At 40.1% G+C, this 22,804-nt stretch overlaps 1 protein-coding gene across 1 annotated transcript in view; it reads left to right on the top strand.

Annotated features, from left to right (window-relative positions):
• The window catches only part of LOC145407369 (glutamate receptor 2-like), a gene marked incomplete at its 5' end in the record, with an annotated part of 166,280 nt that extends 144,007 nt beyond the window's left edge, over window positions 1–22,273 (top strand). Inside the window, 3 exons of the mRNA XM_080278319.1 lie at window positions 2,886–2,985; window positions 20,737–20,866; window positions 22,085–22,273. Of these exons, the coding sequence (XP_080134445.1) occupies window positions 2,886–2,985; window positions 20,737–20,866; window positions 22,085–22,273 (419 nt within the window). The remainder of the gene's footprint in view (window positions 1–2,885; window positions 2,986–20,736; window positions 20,867–22,084) is intronic.
• Between the last annotated feature and the right edge of the window lie 531 nt (window positions 22,274–22,804).

Here is a 22,804-nt window from a genome sequence, read left to right as displayed (position 1 = left end):
ATTTATGTGCTTTTTGCAATGCAGATTCCAGACTACTGATAATTACTCCAGGGTTGGTCTGATGAATGATGTTATTATCTTTCTCAGCATGTCTTCCTTTATGTATGTGAATGCTATTCTCATATTAGAAATATTAGAAAGCAGTGTATACATGTTATATACCTTCTCACTTATGTGGTCAGACGGAGATACAATAGTTTGTTATTGATAATCACTCCCAGGTTCTTCGTCCTTTCTGAAATGTGTAGGGTTGAACTTCCTAACTTATAATCCCAATCTGGTATTTTTTCACTTTTACCAAACTTAATTACATGACGCTTGTCCATATTAAATTCCATTTGCCATCTATTTCTTCATCCACGAAGCTTATTTAACCCGCGGCATCCTGTTGACGTTCTTTAACGTCCACACGTTTTGTCACTGCCAATCCCGTCGACGTACATAAACGTGAAAAAATTACAAGGTCCCTAATTTGCACAATTTTCAATTTTCGCAAGTCATTTTTGGTATGTATACACGTGACACCTTCCTCAACAAGATGCCAGGCAGGGACAATGCCTTACCCAGCATGACCTCCTGCCCCCCCCTGCATGCCATTGTCTCAGTAATTCACCTGTTATCAGTGACCTGGCCAGAATAGCCATGTCATGCCACGGTACGAAATTCAGGGCCAGAGTGATTCCCCAATCAATGACAATGTGGAGGACAAACTTTACATAGCATTAGAGGAAGAAACAGTTAGAAATGATGATCAGGTAATGTGGCCAAAAAAGGTCAGGTATTAGTGAGTGAAACAATGCTTATTAAGCCTATATTATTGCTTGAAAACCTATATACTCTTGTACTACATATAAATTCGTACCAAGTAAATAAATAAATACCGCTTATGAGTGGTGTGAAATAGTTATCCTCCCATAGAACTCGTTTCCTTTGGTGCCAGCCTGATAGAAAACCCAGTAAGGTAAGGAGGTACTCCTACCTGTAATGAGTATTTTAAACCTCAGGTGAGCGATTTCTCTATGAATTTTCGATGTTTCTCACCAAAAGCGAAGGTTTGAGCCAAAAAAAAAAATTTCCTAAAATGGTCGGGATTGGGGGAAGTCAGCGGTGGAAAAGTGGTTGGGATGGGGCGGGTTAATTCTTCCTGTAACTGCCTGCAAGAATCTGTTTTAGTAATTTTCCTTTGTATTTTTGTATCATCAGGAAAAATATTTAGATAGCTTCCATTCCAGTGTTACTGGGTGTGTCATTTATATATGCTTAAAGCATAAATGGTGCCAGGAATGAGCCCTGTAGAACTCCGCTAGTCACTTCCCTCCAGGATGAGTAATTTCCCCTTAGTACTGTTCTCATTTTTACTTTTTCTGAGAAAATTCCGCATCCAACAGTACAGGTTGCCTGGACTCCTCTTTGATGGTATACTTTCCACAAAAGTCTTTGGTGAGGTACTCTGTCAAATGTTTTCTTGAAATCTAAATAGATACTCTCCACTCATCCTTCTCTTACTAATGTTTCTGTACCTCTGTCATAGTAGCTTAATAGATTAGCAACACATGATTTTCCCCTTCTAAAACCGAACTGGCTTTCTGTTACCATACTGTGTTTTTCTAGATTGTATACCCAAACTTTTCTCATCAGCTTTTCTAATACTGTATCTTATTTACAACTCTGGTTAGTGATACTGGTCACTAGTTAAGTGGATTCTGTCTATTCCCTTGCTTGAATAGGGGAATAATGTTTGCTTTCTTCCAAATATCAGGTAGTCTACCTTGACTTAAGGATTCCTTGAATATTAAATATAATGGTCTACTTAACTCTTCTGCACATTCATGTAGCACCCAACCTGAAATTTCGTGTGGACCGTATGCTTTTCCTTTGTCTAATTTATTTAACTCTTCTGGTACTTCTTTCTCTGATATTTGTATATCTGGTAATATGTGTGGGCATGCATGTTCCATTATCATCTCTTTGAAAATAATTTTCTTTTGTAAAAACTGGAATTTTTTTTTTTAATGTTTCATAAATATCTTTCTCTTGTGTATAAATGATCTCCTCGTCCGTAATGGACTGTATATTATCTTTAACTCTGGTTTTGCTTAGGATGTAGCTGTAAAATAGCTTAGGTTGATCACGACTTTTATTTATAATGTGTTCCTCAAATTGTCTTTGGGCGTCCCTCCTTATCCATGTATAATAATTTATTGTCTGTGTATAGTTGTTATATGCCCTCTCACAATTGTGTCTGCTGTACAGCAAGTCTCTTTTTTTCTTTTGATTATTTTCCTATATATTAAACCATTTACTTATTTTAATATATGTTTCTTTGTGCTGAGGGATGTTATTTAGGACTTCTATTCCATAAAAATCACAGAATTGTCTATATATAACATTTGAATATTGTCCTCTAAGCTCCTTTTCCCAATCTATTTTTAAGAAATACTTCTTCAGGTCATGGTAGTTTCCCTTTTTGTAGTTTAGACTCCTTTTGTAACTGTGTGTGTGTGTGTGTGTGTGTGTGTCACAAAAACCAGGTGAAGGATATCGACACATTCTGAAGCTATCCACTTATATTTCAACCTCATCTACACATTCCCAAAAGATATTCACCAAATTCCAAAAAGTACAAAATTTACCTAGCCTTACGGAAGGGAATAAGTCCCACAGAAATATGTTTCATACAATGAAGCTGCCACCACACGAAAATATTTAAGTTGAGAAGACCCTCTGTTAATAAAGAAGTAAATAAAGGCGATATCTAACCCGTCCAAAACGTTTCCACGAAGCTAAATTAATTTCACCTCGAGGTAGCAACAATAAATTTAAAAATAAAGCCCTCTGCCTAAAGGCAGTACCATTAACTTAACGATTTTTTTTTTTTTATTCAGGAAGATGTGACTTCTATCTGGCCCGGAGTTCCTACTTTGTGTACCAAGTGGCCATCATGGCTAATAAAAACAGTCCTCTCATCCCGGCCGTCAATCAAGTGTATGTACCCAGATTTTTGTCATAATCTAAGTCCTCGGTATCTGTCTATATATTTGTCTGTCGATCCATTTATTTATCCATCTCTTTTACCTATTTATTTGTCTTTTGGATTTTAACTTCACCAGCTCATTGGCGAACATTTTATCAACCTTCCGACACAGGATAGTATCATTCTCGGCTAAGCGACTGACTCTGTTGTGCTGGATTCAGGCTGTGTGTGTGTGTGTGTGTGTGTGTACTTTAACTTCTTGGCTATTTGATGGATTTGAATGAAACTTCCCAGGTGGGTTCGGTTGGTTATGAGGAAGGTATTCCGCTATACACATTATTGCAACCATGATTATTAAGGGGTCAGGCCTCCCTCACAAATTAAAAATCTTTAGAAGCAGTGAAAAGATGGCAGATACTTATGGCTTTTACATAATAATACATGATGTACAGCACAGTGACCTTTACCCATAATTTCATATTTGGGGAGCGTGACCCCAAATGATTCTTTGGGGTCAAGATCAGTCCCAAAAGTATAAAAAAAAAAAAAAAAAATCAGATGCAGGGGAAAGTGAGGTACTGGATTTCAACGAAGCTTCTTATGTCAGTTCATCTGGTTCTTTTACGAATATATAAAGTTCTCCACCATTATTTTTACGAGAGGTCTGCCCCCATCATCATTTTTTTTTTTTTTTCAAGAAGTTCGTAAGAACATAAAAAGAGAGGATAACAGCAGTAGGCTGGTTGGCCCATGCTAGGCAGTTCCTAGAAGAGTAACTGAACTAGCAGAATGAGATAAGGATAGCAAAGAAGAAGACTCTCCCCCGCCCTCAAACCCTCCAGCCGAAGCCGTCAGGAAAAAGTCAGAAAGGACACCATGCAGTATAGAAAAACTGGCATGGACATTTTATAGGAAAGTATTATAGGAGAAAAAGACTATCATAGTGTCACCTGAAAAGGAAAAATAGTGAATTAGTACTGGTTATGGGAATTATTTTATTTTATATCCATCCCTTATTTGTCATAAACTTATCTAGGCTACACTTGAAACTCTCAATGGAAGGGGCAGCAACTGCATTACATGGTAGCTTATTCCATTCGTCTACTACTCTATTACCGACCTAGGTTTTACCTATTTCCCTACTGAAATGTAATTTGTCTAGTTTAAAACCATTACTTCTAGTTCTATCCTGTATGCCCACTTTAAGTGCCTTGTTAATATTTCCCCTACTTATTCCTTTCATCCACTTAAACACCTCAGTTAACCCCTTAACTGCGGGGCATCGCTTTTGTGATTCTGTGTTATTTTGAATTCACCCGGGCTTCCAAGTGGGGGCTTGTATCATCTATCAGTACTGCCAATATCCAACACTAGTCAGCACTCCTAATCTCATCTGTACTCCCATCCATTGTTGACAATTTAGCCATTTCTCCCCGTTCTTGACTCCCCTCTCTACCCCCCCTCCATTACCCTATTCTCTCGCCTGCCCGGCCGTGCTACGCTAAGTAAATCTTCCCTGGAATTTTTCACTGATTTCATCCATTGAAATAAGCCCTATGTCCTATTCTTATACTAAATAATATATACAAGAAAGAAATAAGGTAATTGAGAGTGCCATACACCTGGATTTGGCTAATTATCACCTGACAACACCTCACGTGCACTCGTTCGCTAATTTTCGCTGTTTTTTTCCCCTTGAAATATGCAGTATATTCTATTTTCGTAATAAATATACATGTAAGGAGGGAAGGGAGAAGCCTAAGTGATATTTACATTCACCTGGAACTACCTAATTTATAATGTATTGTCTAGATTTCCTGCCAATCATATCAGTGCTAGACAAAGCTGTTTCAAGATTAACATTGGTAGCTCTGATTATATATCTCCTAAGTAGGCCTCTAATCTATTTTCGTAATAAATATACATGTAAGGAGGGAAGGGAGAAGCCTAAGTGATATTTACATTCACCTGGAACTACCAAATTTATAATGTATTGTCTAGATTTCCTGCCAATCATATCAGTGCTAGACTTAGCTGTTTCAAGAAGTAATATTGGTAACTCTGAATAACCCCTAAAGCAGGCCTCCACGCTGGCCCTCCGTTATCAGTTCACTCTCATCTTCCGAAGCGAGGGCACCTATGTTTCTTCTTGCTGACTTCAAGGCCTTTTTTCACCCCCATGCAAATGGCCCTGTGACCTTTACCCCCTACTAAACCTCGTGTGGAAAGAGGTAAAAGGCTGACAATTGATAAAAGAGTGACTACGATCTTTCTATTGAGTAAAACAGTGCAAGTGGAATTGTAAATAATGTGTAAATAATGTGTAAACAGCAAGTGAAAGTAATGAATGTAAATATATGTGAACAATGGAAAATAGTTTTATAAGTTATTTCAAGTGACAGTGCACAACACAGTGTAAATAAAATAGAAATGTAAATAACGTAAATAATATAGAGAACGTAAATAGAAATGTAAATGAGTAGTATTATAAGAATACGAGTATATACCCTAGGAGTAATGAAAGTGAAAGTTTCACTCTAGCATGTCTGAATGCTATGAGTTATGAGAGTGAAGATGAAAGTGAATTCACTCTCAATGCCAGTATACAGGACGAGAAAGTGAATGCTACGTATTTTACTGAAAGAAATTGAATCCCTACAGTGACAATAAACTAATACTACTGAAGGAAACTTATGGATAAAGACTGTAGATATATATAAGTGTTATATAGTAATAGAAATATAAAGTGTGAGGGGTTTTATGAATAATAAATGACAGCGTACCAAGAGCGAACTAGTGACAGTGCGATGATCAGACGCGCTCGTAATTTCCATTGCTTTCACAGTGTTTTTTTTTTTTTTTTGAGTATGGATCCCAAACTACTTGAAAATTGTAGAATAGTGTTTATAGTGTTTGTATCTGGCTGTGGTAATCATATTATGGGTTGTCGGGAAGTGTAAAGTGGAGACTTTGTTACCCTTCTTCAGAGGTCTCCACAAGTCCTACGGTAACCGACGAAGGCTCAACAATCATTCCAGGAGAAAGCTGAAGGTATGTGCCATAAGCATATGTAATTTTATTATTCTAGGACTAATAATTGATTTTTGGCAAGCATTTTTTGAGAGTCTGTCGGAGCCCAAATAACCCCGCGGCACACGCAAGTCATTGGTAAACAAGCCTGCGATGTAGGGGTTAAGTCTCCCCTTACTCTACGCCTTGCTAAAGAGTGCAGATTTAGTCGTTTTAGGCTGTCTTCATATGAAAGGTTCCGAACATGATTCATATTTTTTTCATTCTTCTCTGTACCATTTCTAAGGAATTCATATCATTTCCATAGGACGGACACCGAAATTGCACGGCGTAATTTAAATGTGGCCGTACTAAAGCAAGATAAAATTGTAATATTACTTTAGATGTCCTATTGCTCACGCTTCGCGAAAAAAAAATCTTAGAACCCTATTTGATATATTTTTCGCAATAATACACTGTTGCCATGGTTCAAGGTCATTAATAGCCATTCGTAGATCTCTCTCGCATTCCGATTTGCTGATTTCTTTGTTATCTAGGTAATATTTAGTATCTCCGATGGTCTTGCCTACGTTAATTACTTTACATTTTTCAGCGTTAAATTCCATTTGCCAATTTTTAGACCATTTGGATAATATATCGACGTCTTTTTGTAAGTTAAGGCAATCGTCAGTCTAGTTAATGATGTGCCCTATTTTTGTGTTATCGGCAAATTTTGTAATATTGCTGGTGATTCCTATGTCATATATATATATATATATATATATATATATATATAAAGGGACCGAGTGCTGATCACTGTGGTACACCACTAGTTATTAATCACCAATCCGACTTAGTTCTGTTTAATACTCTCTTCTTTCATCCCTTCAGACAGGATTCTATTCATTTTAAGATATCGCCATCTATACCGTGTGATTGAACCTTTCTAACTTTTCGTGTGGGACCCTATCGGAAACTTTAACAAAGCCCAGGTAAATAATATCACAAGCTTTATCGCTTTTTACTGCCTCATAGACCTCCGAGAAGAATGACAAGAAGTTTGTGAGGCAGGATCATCCTTGCTTGAATCCGTGCTGACTTTCATTTATAAATCTTTGTAAGTGTTCCGTGTTATTATTATACATTTTTTTTTTTTTTTGCCAAAACTGGCTTTAGCATTTTTCCTATTATTGACACTAGGCTTATCGGACAGTAATTCGACACAGACGCTTTATCACCCTATTTAAAAATTGCCTTTATGATTGCGTTCTTCGTTTGGAACTTCTCCTGAAATTAAAGAATCATTATATAACGTTAAAAGTGGCTGGCATACCTCTTCTTTGTTTTCTTTTATATTTTTGGCATATATATCGTCCGGCCCTGGCGACTTTTCAGGTTTTAACTTAATAATTTCTTTCAATACGTCCTAGTTGATATTGGCTATTTTCCTAAGAATGTTGTCCGCATTATCATCGTAAGTATTTGCTGGTTCAAGGACCAGGTCTACTGTACTTTACCCATGGTAAATACTTATACGAAAAAATTATTAAGGATCGAGAACGTCTTTATCTTCACCAGTAATGTTACCTGATTCTGTTTTGAGAGATTCTATGCTATCTTTATTTTTCGTATGGTACATTTGGTAAAAACCCTTGGGGTTTTCGGTGCACCAGCAACCTTAATTTCATAACTTTGCTTGCTTTCCGTATGTCCCTCTTTACATCCCTATTCAAAATCGCGTATCGGTTACGTAAGTGTTTCTCTCCACATACTGTTTTTGTATTTATTTCTTTCCTTTGACCTATGAGAGATTTTAATCTGTTGTTTAACCATCTTCGTACTGAATTATTCACTCTAAAAGGTTTTGAAGTGATATATCTGTTTTGGCCTCTGTGAAATACTGTATATTTATAAACTCATCATATTTCTCACTTGCCGAATGGTTACTTGGTACCAGACCTGAGTTTATCTCCGTCACATAAACTACACTCCCACCTATATCCTGTCCCTCATCTATGACCTGACCTTCCCCAGAGACCTGGCGCACATTCCCACCTGTTTCCTGCCCCGCATCTATTATCTGGGGTTCTCCACTGACCTGGCTCTTCCTAAAGAAAGTAGTCTCCCCATGGAATACTATTCTATAATAAGCTCTGAATCCATCAAAATCTCCTAGACGAAAGTTAGGAACGGTTGGCCAGTTTTCAGCAGAACAGACATTCCAAATAAATTTGAACTTAATTTCTTCGTGATCACTATTACCAGGTCGTCCACAAACTTCTATACCACTAAAGACGTTTTCTTTATTAGATAAAACCAAATCTAGTATTCAGTATTATCACCTTTGCTGGCCTCCCTGATATACTGATAAATGAAATTATCCTGTACTACCTATAGATATTTCTCTGACTCTGCATCCCCTGTCCGATTTCGCCAATCTATCCTTGGCAGGTTAAGATCCCGTACCATTATTACTAAGTTGGACTGTTATGCTTTCCTAATTTCCTCCAAGAGGTATTTATTATCTGTGCCACTTAATTTTGGAGATATGTAAATAGCTCCTATACTAATTTCTCACTGTTGTTACTAATTTCAACCCAGACGCTTTCCATGTCCCTATTTTCTTTAATGCGACTTTTGTAACATTTTAATGAATCCTTTACATAAATAGCTACCCCATCCCCCTTTCTTCCCAGACGGTTTGACACAAAAATATTACAGCCCTTTATCTGATATGCTGCTAAAAATGTTCAAGTGTCGGTATTCATCCATTTCTCTAATAACGTCAATGTCTATTTTCTGTGTACTGTACAAAATAAAGCCCTTAGTTCATCCATTTTATTATAGAAACTCATGCCGTTTGTATAGTACACTTTCAGATTATTACGAGTAGTTATTCTTCTACTTTGGTATTTCCTTTCTTTTTTTTTTGTGTGTTAATAACTGGGAAACTCTTTACTAAAAAAAAAAAAAAAATTGTACGTCACATATCACTTCTCTGTCATCATTTGTAACGTCTTTTATCATCACCTCATTTTGAGGTGCCTGAGTGGATGTATCTCCTCTAATGGTTAAACTGTTTTTTCTTATTTTTGCAAGTCACGATGCATATAACCAAACCTGATGATAATGATTTCAGAGTGGAGTAGTTACAAATTCCTGTAGTTCTAACTTTCAACCACAAGAAAACTAACTTCCTGTCAATCATTCTAGCTAAAACAGTAACTCCCTGCCCACTAAGACGAGTCCCATCCCAACTACACATGGCACCCCACCCGTAAAACCAGTTCCAGCTGTCCATGAAAGGTATTGCATTATCGTTTGTCTCCCACACTGATGAAGATAGTGGGTTTGTCTCCACCATCCTTCATGATATTTGAAATTTGTCCTAATGCATTACGCACCCTGGCCCCTGGAAGAGACACATGTTTAGTGAGTGGAGTATACACTGCTCTGTTTAGGTACCTTACCTGGGAGTCTCCAACAATGACAACATTATTCTCACCTTTCTTGATCTCTGGATTCATACAGGAAGTACTCTTGCCATCCTCCTCCTCTCCTTCCTTCTCTGCCCTCCCTTCACATTCGTCACGTAACATGTATAATGCATTTGTGGTTTTTGTCTTCACTTGTTTCTTAAGGGTGAACTTTGTTGCACCCTTGCGATCAAGTGTCCAATCCATCCTTCAGCATTTTTCTCTCTCTCCTCCAACACCTCCAACAAGTCCCTCATTTTTTACTTTTCCCTGCCCGAGAACCTGTACCTCCCATTTTAATCGGAGAAGTTCTTCCTTTAACTCAAGGTAGTCCTTCTCAAAATTGCAGCAGGGATAAAACTCTCCGTAGAGGAAGCCATCACGCACAGAAATACTAGAACAATACCACAGGTGACTAGAACACACTACCACAACACTATCACAGGTCACTACAACACATTATCACAGAACTATTACAGGTCACTAGTACAACACTATCACAGGTGACTACAACACACTAACACAACACAATCACAGGTCACTACAATACACTAGCAGAAGACTATCACAGGTCACTAATTTCACTGACAGTTTCCACAACAGGCAGGAACAAAATTAGGAATGCCAGGAGACGTCTGAGGAATGCCAGGAGATGAATGAAGAGTGCCAGGAAACGTCTCAAGGAATGCGTAGACAGCAGATATGGCTTTAATATCTTAGTGCAAGTTGCACAATGGACTCTGTTTCTTAACCCCTAAACCGCGGGCTTGTTTTGCTCTGACTTGTGTGTCCTGCGGGCATATTCACGCTCCGATAGACTCTCTAAAAATATTTGCCAAAAATCAGTTATTAGCCCTAGAATATTAAAATTACATATGCATATGACACATACCTTCAGCTTTCTCCTGGGATGTTTGTTGAGCCTTCGTCGAGTACCGTAGGACTTGTGGAGACATCTGAAGTTGGGTAACGAAGTCTTCACTTTACACTTCCCGACAACCCGTAGTATGATTACCACAGCCTGATATTATCACTAGAAACACTATTCTATGATTTTCAAATAGTTTGGAATCCATACTCCAAAAAAAAAAAAAACACTGTGAAAACAATGAAAATTGCAAGAGCATATGACCTTCCCACTTGCGCTCGTTTGCCGCTGGTGTTTTATTTATTATTAAAAAAAACACTCACACTTTATATTCCTATTACTATATAACGCTTATATATATCTTCAGTCTTTATCGATAAGTTTCCTTCAGTAATAGTAGTTTATTGTCACTGTAGGCAATCAATTTCTCTTTCCGTAATATACGTAGAGAGCCACGGTTTCACTATCACTGTCATAACATCAAGTATTTGTACTCATATTCTTATATTACTAATTATTTACATTTCTATTTACATTTTCTATTGTATTTTCAATATTTAGACTTCTATTTTACTTAAACTATGTAATGCAATGTCATTTGCAGTAACATATAAAACAATATTACACTGTTCCATCATATTTTCATCCATTGCTTTCACTTGCTATTTACACATTATTTACACAGTATTTACATTTTCCACTTGCACTTTTAGAACTACTTCAGGCTGTGGTAATCAAAGAAGCAGGTAACGCAGAGGGGAAACTGGCACTCAGTGCACTGCCAAGAGGTGCGTTTGTGCTCAGGTGTGCATTGGCTGGTATGTGTACACACCTGGCACCTGAGGATTGCAGGCTTCCTCTTGGTTGTGGCAGGCATTTGCACCAGTCTGTGCCGATCCATGTACGCCCTCTGCTCAAGTCTGTCGGGAAGTCTTACTGCATGGCGCCTTGGAGTTGCTGCTGTCACCCTACAATATCTTGCAAGCAGCTGCTGAACACAAGTCCTGGCGAAAAAACCTCAAAGAGAAGGACTTGGGTGGCTTTACCTTCATCTTGTACAGGATAAAGGCGTTCAGCATCGTCATGTCTACGAGATGCAGAAAAACTTTCCTGTACCACCTAGTGTTCTTCCTGAGGCAGTCGATTTCTCCAATCATCATGTCGGACTTGTCCACCAGCCGCATGATGATTTTGTAGTCTATGACAGCATCAGGTTTCCTCACAGGTTCGTCTGTCCTACGGTCGACCTTCCCACTGTCTTTCATTTCCCCCTTGTGTACGGTGGTGAGCATGTGCACGACCCTCTTGTCATGCCACCATATTGCCAGCATCTTCTCAGACTTGCGTAGGTGCACGTCTCCTCGCTGCAAGTTTCCTGCCTCTTGGAATTTGGGGAAGTGGGCATGATTACTCTCCACAGGAGCCGATGCCGTGCTCTGAAAGATATTTAGCAAGTTTCGGTCCTGTATAATAGTTGTCTGTATACAGCACATGATTCCCACCAAAATACCTTTCAAGCAGCACTTTTACTACACAGCCTGAGAAGCCAAGGGTGTGTGTTTTGTCCAGATCGACAGTGCTGGCTGAATAGATGACGAAGTCAAGAATGTACCCCGTCTTACAGTTGCACAGTACAAAGAACTTGATTCCAAAGTTATGGCGTTTGCTTGGAATGTACTATACAAACCTAAGACGTCCTCTGAACAAAACCAAGGATTCATCTATGACAACCTTCTGAAAGGGGTGGAAGAATGACATAAACTTATCCTTCATTCTGCTCAGAATCTCCCGGATCTTCCAGAGTGGGTTGGTTTGGGAAGGCGTATTGTTGTTGGTGAAGTGCAGGTTTCCCATGATGTTCCGGAAGCGATCTCTGGCCAAGTACTTATTGAAGGTGGGTGAGGGTAGTATGGGGTCCATGGACCAGTATTCTTCCAACTCATGCTTCTTTGAATGTGGCATGAGAAGCATGAGGGCGAAGAACACATACAGCTCCTACACTCCCAGCACGGTCCACTGTTGCATCTTCGCTGCACTTTCACCACTTGCAGGACGTTGTGATTCGTACCTGTTTGTCTCATCACATATGTGCTGCATGACTTCGTCATCGAGGAAGGCCAAAAGGAAGTCCACACACTAAGTATCCTCGTCAAGAGTGAAGGCAGGCTGTATGCCTGAGGAACTCTCGTCAAAATTTAGATGTTCAGGGACAAAATCGGACCCTTCCGTCCATGCGAAGGCGTCCAGGATTCCCTGTTGTGGTGGTGTAGGGTGGGCGAGAGTGGTGGATGGCTGTGAGGCAGACTGGGCTGTTTCAAGGTCACTCGCACTGACCCTAGGTTCCCAAGTAGCACTAGCAGCTCTTACTCTAGTTGCTACTGTACTTTTATATGTCAGGGATTTACCTCTTCCCCTATGGCCTGCCTGCACTGTTGGTGCTGGTTGCGACTCTGACGACGAAGACTCAGGAGAAAATTCTGCTGAAGATGAGGAAGAAATTAATGATGAAGGGCTGGGGGAGCGGGGAGGTGATTCACCTCGGGACTCATGGCGGGCTGGGTCACGCGAGGCCATTGTTCTAGGGCTATCCCGCCGCCTTTTCACCCCCTTCCCAAATTCCTTCCCTTGCTGCACTAAGGGCTCCTTTCCTGTGGAGCTAGGGATAACTTGGGACACTGAAGCACTCGTACTAGGAGTTTCTGTCACGATTTCCTCCCCCGGCTGATCACACGATTCTCCCGAAAGATCAAAGTCACTATCCATCATTATCATTGATAATTCAGCAAGTTCACATTCCACTGCTGAGTCACTTAGTCTTTTACTGCTTCCCCCACGAGTTTTTCTAGGAGTTGAGATCACAGGGCCTTTTGCAATGGGCGCAGAAGCGGCGGAAATGGCGGGGCACGAGTGCGACATGGTTTGACCTCAGAGGATGACAAGGAACTGAATGACGCGGCGTATATGGGCAGGCAAGAGTTGACAATGACAACAGGGTGACAGCTGCTAACTTACATGCTAAGAAATGACTGGTAGGAAATCTCGACAATACATAAAAAAATTGGTAGTTCCAGGTGAATGTAAATATCACTTAGGCTTCTCCCTTCCTTTCTTATATATATTTTTATTACGAGAATAGATTATACGGCATATTTCAAAGGGGAAATTAGCGAACGAGTGCATGTGAGATGTTGTCAGGTGATAATTAGCAAATTCCAGGTGTATAGCACTATCACTGACCTTTTTTCTTTTTGGTATATATTATTTTGTATAAGAATAGGGCATAGGGCATATTCAATGGATGATATCAGTGGAAAATTCCTGGGAAGCTTTGCTTTAGCGCAGCGTGGCCGGGCAGGCAAGAGGAGAGGGTAATGGAGGTGAGGTGGGGAGGGGAGAGAGGGTAATGGAGGGGAGGTAGGGAGGGGAGTCAAGAACAGGGAAAAATGGCTAAATTGTCAACAATGGATGGGAGTACAGATGAGAGAAGGAGTGCTGACTATTGTAGGACATTAGCAGTACATGCTAAAAAAATGATTGGTAGGAAATCTCGACAATACATAAAAAAATAGATAGTTCCAGGTGAATGTAAATATCACTTAGGCTTCTCCCTTCCTTTCATATATATATTTTAATTACGAGAATAGATTATACAGCATATTTCAGGGAAAATAGTGAACGAGTGCACGTGAGGTGTTGTCAGGTGATAATTAGCCAATTCCAGGTATATAGCACTATCACTTACCTAATTTCTTTTTGGTATATTTTATTTTGCATAAGAATAGGGCATAGGGCTTATTTCAATGGATGAAATCAGTGGAAATTTCAGGGGAAGATTTGCTCGGTGCAGCGCGGCCGGGCAGGCGAGAGGAGAGGGTAATGGAGGGAAGGTATGGAGGGGAGCCAGGAACGGAGAAAAATAGTTAAATTGTCAACAAAGGGTGGAAGTACAGATGAGATTTGGAGTGTTGACTAGTGTTGGACATTGACAGTACTGATAGATGATACAAGCCACCACTTGTAAGCCCGGGAGAATTCAAAATAACACAGAATCACAAAAGTGACGCCCCGCGGTATGATCCATTGTGCCTTAGCATCACGAAAATGATGACCCGTGGTTAAGGGGTTAATGTGATACTTGAGGAGCGTGATCATCCCCAGTTATTCTTGGAGGATCAGCTCCATCCCCAAAATAAACACTGTCTGAAATAGGAGAAACGTCTGAACAAGTGAATGAAACTTCTCAATTTAGTTCGTCTGGTTAATCCGATGGTCTACTATATAAACTACTCCAACCATGATTTTTAGGGGTGGGGGGCAGTCCCCCCTTCACTAAATCTAACATTCTCTTGGAGAGTGAAAGGAGTTTTGATATGGCTTTGATACCTTAGTGCATGATGTACAATGGACTCTCATCAGTAATGCAATATATCGGAATCTTGAACCTCCGGTGATTCTTCGGGGAGTCAACCCCCTACGAAATATAAAAATGATAAGAAATAGGAGTTTGTGCACACATGGACTTCAAAGAAAGTGGCATATACATCATATGGTTGAGTTTGTAGTTTCCATGTTTTCTCTGAATGCACAGAAAGAAACTACACATCTGCTTGATTATTACTACCAAATATCGATTTATTGAACTTAGGAAATGCTTTTCACTGAATAAGTTGATGGGAGCCAAAACCTACCCTCTCCATTTCGATAATTCACTCCCAAGCTGAATATAATCGTCTTGTAGCAGAAGAAAAATATAAGAATGGCTTCCTGGGTCTTTGGGTCCTAGTTAAGAATAAGTTAGATAAACTAATGGCCTTGTTACACCTCCTTGGCCATCTATAATGCTAATTACCCATTCCTGTCCTTTTGGCATTGTCAGTTATACGGAAAAAGTTGCGATATTCTGACCCGCATCCCTGACATGTGATGAGAGCTGCCATTATTTCAACTGGCAAACATCATAATGAACGTGGAGAAAACTGTCCCTTGCAAAATTACTGTTTAACCCATGGACTCCAGGCAAAAATATGCTCGCACCTCACCTCGGTATGGAAAAAAAAAATAGTAGATTTGCTTCTAATCTTAATATCTCAGAAACTAGAGCAGTTAGGGAAATGAATTAAGGACCATATTACTCGTCAACTCTTCTTGAAAATGAAAGTATCACCTTGTCTCTAGGTCGTTGCATTTCTGAGTAATGACGAGAGGAAGAGGACTAATTTTTGCGTGAAAACAGGATGTGTTCGTGTGTCTGGCAACGGCGTAGATTATGGCTTTGCTGTCTGTGTGACAACTTCTCCATTACTAGATAAAGCTGCCACAGTGATGTCCAAGGAACGCCCTATGGCACAAACTGAGTCCTTTCCTAGTGTCCTTGGAAAGAGGCTTGGCAGGGGTGGATGAGGCAAAAGTCTACTTGAGACGGAAACGAAATCGAACAAGAAAGATTGTCCTACACCAGGCAGAGTCACATGGACGACTGAGGTATGATTGGGTGAGCTGGTGCAAGTCTCCCTCGAGCTTTTGGTGATGAGATAAAGTGGCGGCCACTTCAAACTGTCCCGGGAAAACAAGTGTGGTTTCTAACGAAACCCGGCTTCACCGCACTACCAATTTTTTGTCCGTTCTGACCGATATCTGGCGGTCAGTGGTTATGCCACATATCGAAAATAAGTATACATAAAATATGCAACCCTTTCCACTAGATTTGGACCTTTCCCAGATTTATCTGTGTGCATTTTTTTCTTAATAAACATAAATTTCATAGGCATAAATGGGTTTAACTCCTCCATTTGATCAAGTCACATTCGTGTGAAATCAAGAACCCTGAGGCATTTGAGTTACTGAATCAATACGACCAACGAGTGTCCGAAATATTCACTTTTTTTTTTAGGGAGCTAAGTAATTCAAGTAGGCGACAACGTGTTGCCTCATTTAACTCCCGAGACACGAATGATTTATCTTAAACTGGAGAGAGAGAGAGAGAGAGAGAGAGAGAGAGAGAGAGAGAAAGCCTGGATGTAGCAAAAATGAACTGAAGAGTATGTTACTGAACTGATGAAGTTCATAATCTGGTAAAGACATAACGTATAAATGGTACCGCTTGAGGGATGGATCAGGAAAATTTTAAGACACGGCTGATATTGTGCTGGATCTCAGGTCCATTTCTAATGGCTCTCTGATGATGGTTTTCCTGCATTTCTGATTCTATCTATCTATCTATCTATTGCCAGACGCCTCAATCCCGTTTGGGGTGGCCACAAACAAATCGCCCCCAAGTCGCCCTGTCCCCCGCCATTTCACTCCCCTGCTCCCAACTCACACCCCCCTCTCTCATATACTTCTCCACCCCATCTCTCCATCTAATCCTCGGCCTCCCCCTCCCTCTTTCCCCCTCCACCTCACTCACATACACTCTCTTCGTCAGTCTTTGACCCTCCATCCTCTCCACATGGCCAAACCACCTCAGTGTGTTCCTCATAACACTTCTCTTTCCTGTTATATCTGGAGGGTAACAATTTTATTTTGTACAGTGAAGTAAAGCTTAACCCTAGGCCAGATATACATGTTATGGGGCCCTGGGCCCTAGAAGTACATGGGGCCCCGTCAGGGCCTTAGCACATTGGGCCATTGTTACGGTCATTATCGACATATAAATGCACCTAACTTGGCTTGGAAAAGGCAAAACAACGGTTTATGCGTGACAAAACATTCATTTCTGAAAACATATTTTTGATAAATATTAGCCTCTTATATTACACTGCTGTGAGATGAATTAATGGTATAGAAAAAATAATCACAAACTTGACTGAATAATTATACACATTGAAATTTTTTTTGCCACCCTTTGAAGCACGCAAAGTTCTCAATTACTTCTCGTGTGCTGACTCTTTTGAACAGTTCTTGTTCTACAATCAATACGGCCAGTGATCCCAATCGATTTTGTCAAATGGTAGTATGCAGAGAGTTCTTGGTCTTTTTTTGAGTTTTGAGAATGATCTTTCGCCAGTGCAGTTCGCCACAGACCTTGGCAGGTAAATACGTAGAGCTATCTCCACATTGGCAAATACTGTCACCACATCACAGCAGGTTATTGTGGAAAACATACTCGTTTCAATCAATTTTTCACAGTCTTCTGTCTGCATCGTCTTGAGAAATGCCTGGGTATGTATAAATTTCGAAACCAGAGATGGTTCTATTCCAGGTCATTCGGATAGCAGATGACCAGGTCGGCAGTGGAGTCCAGAAGCTTGTCTGTGTGCACAGACATTGTCTCTGACAAGAAACCGAATTGTTGCTGGAGTGTTTCATAAGCTTTAAGGCCATCTCCTACTGACGTTAGCTGATCAGTGATGGGTATGTAGGATGTGGTCCTTAATCACCCTCTGGGTGGTAACTCTATGCTGTCTAATGCATCGTGATGTCGCTTCCTCCTTCGAACATGTTGTCAATTATCTTCATATACGCTATGACTACATTTTTCGATAGCAATCTGTTCATAGTCGTTGAACTGTTCCTATAGATCCAGTACCAACTCTTTCAGTGACTCGAGTAGTTTCACTGCTGTTTTTAGATCGAGGCTTGACTTTCGTAATTGCTGACTTGTCGCACTGAACCCCTTTAGAATTTTCTGCCATGTTACTATTAGAATCATCGTCTCTAGTTTTTTCGAGTTCCTTCAAAATAGCAGAAGTCTCACATCCAGCCTCTGCATTTAGATGTTCATCCACTGTTAAATTGTCTCATACCATGATATTCTGCTGATGCCCATTGTTCACTGCTTCTGCAGCTTCTGCTAGGGCCGACCACGGTTATCTGACAAGCTTTTGACAACTGGCATGTGTTTCAGAGCATCTCTGTGTTTTATGTCAAAGATAGGTTAACTTCAATGAGATAAACATACACCTGCTGAATTACACAAAAGATAGTCACAGTAGCCGTGCAACACTCAGTAGCTCACATCCCAACGTGGTCCAGAAAATGAGCTATTCAAGGAATTAACTCGGCAAATTCACAGTGAATTTTTGTGTGCACCTGTGTGTTGAAGCATTTTCCAGACATGATGCTGGCACTGTTGAATGATTGACCGCAACAGTCAGAGATCAGAATTTTGTTCGTTTGCAGAAATTCCTGCACTACTTCTGCGATTTTCTTTTCGGAATTATTCACTATGGGAACAAACATCAAGAAATGCTCTACTGGCCCCTCTGGCAATATGCAACGGATAATTAGGCATAGCTGGTCCATGTGCAATACGTCATGAGTAGAGTCCACTGATATTGAGTAATACTTGGCCCTCTAAACTTCTGCTACAATGGGACACATCACTTTTCCACCCAGCACATTAATTAGTCCGATACATACTGTTGATGTGAGGTAGTTTACATGACCACTCCTTTGGCTGGCATGTTTGTAGAGATGTGCCGCGAGGAAAGTGTCATATTTGCTAAGAAGCTCCATCACTTCCATATAATGTCCCATTATGCACAGAACCTATCACCTCGATTGGACAGACCTCGTTCACATAGAAACATAAGGACATCCAAATACAATCATAGCACTTCGTACCAGTAGTGCCGTTCTTACTAGTACTGACGAACTAGCCCAGCGTTAACGCACCGTCACAAAGATTTTCTACTGGCCAAACTAGATATTGCTTCTTTGTGCTGATGTGAATTGCTGTGCCCTTCTTGAGTCCCTAGCATGCTTCCAAACTTGTAACATGAGCATAAACCGACTTATAATGTGTGACATCAGGCGGCACATAAAGCAGAAGAGACGGCAGGTCTCTTCAGAATAGCAAAGCCAGCTGAGGTCGATTTCTTCTTCAGATAATGTGTGTTTTCTGCTAAACATTTTTTTTTTTTTTTTTGTTCAGTGACGAGTTTTATTTTCCTCACGCACAAAAGAATTATTGTAGTCACTCTCTACATTACGACTTCCTGCACTACCCTTCTCGATCCTATAGTTTCTGAACTCCTCATTTAGTTGTTCTGGCCAAGGGCCAATGTCTTCTTCATAATTATCAGCCGTTTCACTGACTTCTTTTGGACCACATTTTGAAGAAGAATTTGAGCCTTCATCGCGCTAAGTTCGCAATCAGCAATTCTAGAAGCAGCAACAGGGCCAATAATAGGAAGTACTGAAGTTGTAGTTTTGTTTTCCTTCTCGACTTCGTTGTTATCATCTTCAGTGGAAGATAACCCAACTGTCACTGTCGTACTCTTAAGCCAACTTGTGATTTTACAGAGCTAATTCCAGTCACTTTCAGTTTCAGTGCTTTGCATCTGTTTGCCTGCACCAGACTGATATTTTCTTCCTCAGTCACATTTACGTCTCATCATGGCTGTAGTGATCCACATAAAGACTGCTCGTACACCTACAGTGCAAGCAATATTCTAGTAACTGACACCTAGTCATCATCTATATAATCAAAACAATGCAAAATATGAATTTAAATATGCTGATGCATAGGCCTATAGATATTAGTATACTTATAATCAAGGAAGAACATAAAAAGTCAAAGAATGACAGGTAATAATAAAACATGCTATTGTAGGCCATAGCCTATACATTATTTGACCTAGGTATCTTGGTGTAAGTTACAGATGATATCAGTGAACTGCCACCATGTGCAGGTACCAGGTAGGTAGAGAACTTTGCAGCTGGTGGCACACCAAGCTTCAAAACATGTTTAGTATAGTTTACTCATTGTTTACATTTTTTTTTATATAAATACTTCATTTTTCATTAACTTAATTATCAATGTGATTGTTAATTGATGAATGTTATTAAGCTATGCTAGGGCAGAGAAAGCAAATAGCAAAATGTATTGTATTCACTGAGTCAGCACGGGGCTAACTTCCATCAATTTTAACAATTACATATCGGATATTATGCTCATAAGTTTACACGAACGTTTTTTCTATGTTTAGAGGGTGAAATCAGCAAGGGTAATCACTCCATTTCTGGGTTCTATCATTCGATCAATAGTCAGGCATTTACCAAAGCAGTTCATTGATATGGCAAGTCAGGAGCAGAGAACTGCACACTGCGTGTGTAATAAATGGTATGGTGCCTCTCTATATGCACAGCCAGAGAGAACACGTAAGAGACAACGTGAGAAGGTAAACATTTTAGCTTAATTATTCTACTGTTATTGTTCAACTACCCCTCCAGAAATGTTGGAAGTTTACACCAAGATGATATTTTGAGCAGCATATAATCGTCCGACAGTAGTAAAAATAAAATTCACTTTACATCATCTTAATCAAGAATTTGAAATGACAATGTTGATTATGATGTTGCTGATTACGATGGAGAGGATGTCGGTAATAAATTTAATAATAATCATTGATGATGATGATGATTATAATGATGCTGAATGCTGACGATGCTAAATTGTTGGACAGGGCTGAGGGTGTCGTGGAGTTTGGTTTGTTTGAAAAATGGCTGCGGTATTCTCTGCCCAACACCACCTCTTGCCTCAACACTCCTAGGGTCATCACTGTCAACGCCGTCCTCTCACTCAGTAACTTATGGGTACGTAAAATAAAGACTGCATTCAGCCGTGTCACTAACGGAGGTCTTCTTATAGTCCTATACATTTTTTTTTCTGGTAATGTCATATGCACAGTTACAAAGTGCAGGAATTAAATATTATTACCTATTAACTTGTTTTTAGAGTAGTACAGACATCAGAGAAAGGTCCTGGAAGATTAATATATGAATATATATACACACTTTTTACAGGGATTTAAGATCAGTATCTTAAAACATATCTAAAGGGAAATCAGACTTACATGATGAGCAGTTTTTCCTGTACTGCCTAATTTAAACTCGCTCCGTCTCTCTGTCTGTCTGCCTGTCTTGCAAACACACACACACACACACACACACACACACACACACACACACACACACACACAATCGGTAGAGAGGTGGCCTGCAGTCCTAACGGACCCAGGTTCGAATCCCGGCTGGGGCAGGGAACAGTTTAAGGATTTGAATTTCATTAAATCAGGCTTTACTGATCAACCAGAAGACCCGCCAACATGTCGTAAAAATACCCCCGCTAATACCAATACACCAGTCCTGTATGAGACAGCCCTAGCATGTTAGCGCCGAAGTGGTGACATGTAGAGGTGTATGGTATGTAGGAGGATTGCTGGGCCTTAATAGCAGGCTGTGATAGGCCTATGCCCAGAGTCGGACACCTAAAACACACACACACACACACACACACACACACACACACACACACACACACACTTAGAGCTGTCCTTCTGCTACAGAAAACGACGACTACTATACCCAATGATAAAGTATTTTTCACTGTCTGTGGTGACAGCGTGTGTGACTTTACAGACCAATTCGGGATCCACAAACTTTGCCAAACACTCGTCATTTCAAGTCCGGGTTTGCTGGAAGAACTCTGTTTTGGTTGTACACCCTCCCAGAATAAAGAATCGGCCCTCTAACGGCACGTATCATTCTGAAACATGGACGAAACATTGTAATATATGGCATTCTGTGATTATATGTGAAAGTTTTATCTTCGGGATGATTAGAACTCGAAATTGCACCCCCTTCAAAAAAAAAAAAAAAAATCACATACTGAATGGTATATGTTTTGAGGCATTAGATTTAAAGATTCATGTGTGTCTGTAGAACTTGCTCATTTTCACAACCATCGTACCCTAAGGGGCTGATACTTTTTTGGAAGGGTATACCTTGGTTATTACAATCTTCTCTGGCCAGGTTCCGAGCTTCTTCGAGATGAATGGCTCCTTTGCTGCAGAGGGCTCACCACTGTTCTCTGTCAGAGGGATTGGCTTCAAGATCTTGTGGTATGATGTTGCATTTCTTCAGAATTGTACTTATATGATCAATATATCTTTTCTTCGCTCCAACTGGAGTGCGGTGTGCTGCAAGGAGTTGGCCATATAGAACCTGGTGGGGAAGGCTGTGCTTAGACATGTGTAACACGTGTCCAACCCATCTCAGCTGCATTTTAGTTGGCATGGTTTCTATGGTGGTTGACTTCGCCTGCTGAAGAAATTGTGAGTGAAGGATTTTATCCTCCCATGTAAGTCCTTCGATGCACTGTAAGCATCGTATGGGAAACGACTCAACTTGTTTGATGTGATATCGGTAGGTAGTCCAAGATTCAGCATCTTATAAGAGAGTGGAGAGGCATATAGACGTATATACAGATACCCTCGTCTCGATTCTCAAGTTGGTGTTTTCAAAGACTCTGGATCTGAGACATCTAAATGAGGCTGAGGCGTGGCTGATTATTACAAGAACTTCTGCATGAATGTTATGTTTATCTGTGAGCACACTTCCAAGGCCAGTAAAATTCCCCACTTGTTTTACATTGTCGCTATTTATCGGATATGCAAGAGGCTCTCCTGGATTGTTTCTCTGAGATATTATTTCTGTTCTGTTGATTTTTACTCGGAGTCTCTTTTCATGGCT

Source organism: Coenobita brevimanus, chromosome 8, assembly GCF_032717465.1.
Source record: "Coenobita brevimanus isolate Jiangsu-jjx chromosome 8, ASM3271746v2, whole genome shotgun sequence".
Classification (NCBI taxonomy): domain Eukaryota; kingdom Metazoa; phylum Arthropoda; class Malacostraca; order Decapoda; family Coenobitidae; genus Coenobita; species Coenobita brevimanus.
Note: the sequence above shows the minus strand (reverse complement) of the source record. Positions and strands in the feature narration are given on the sequence as shown.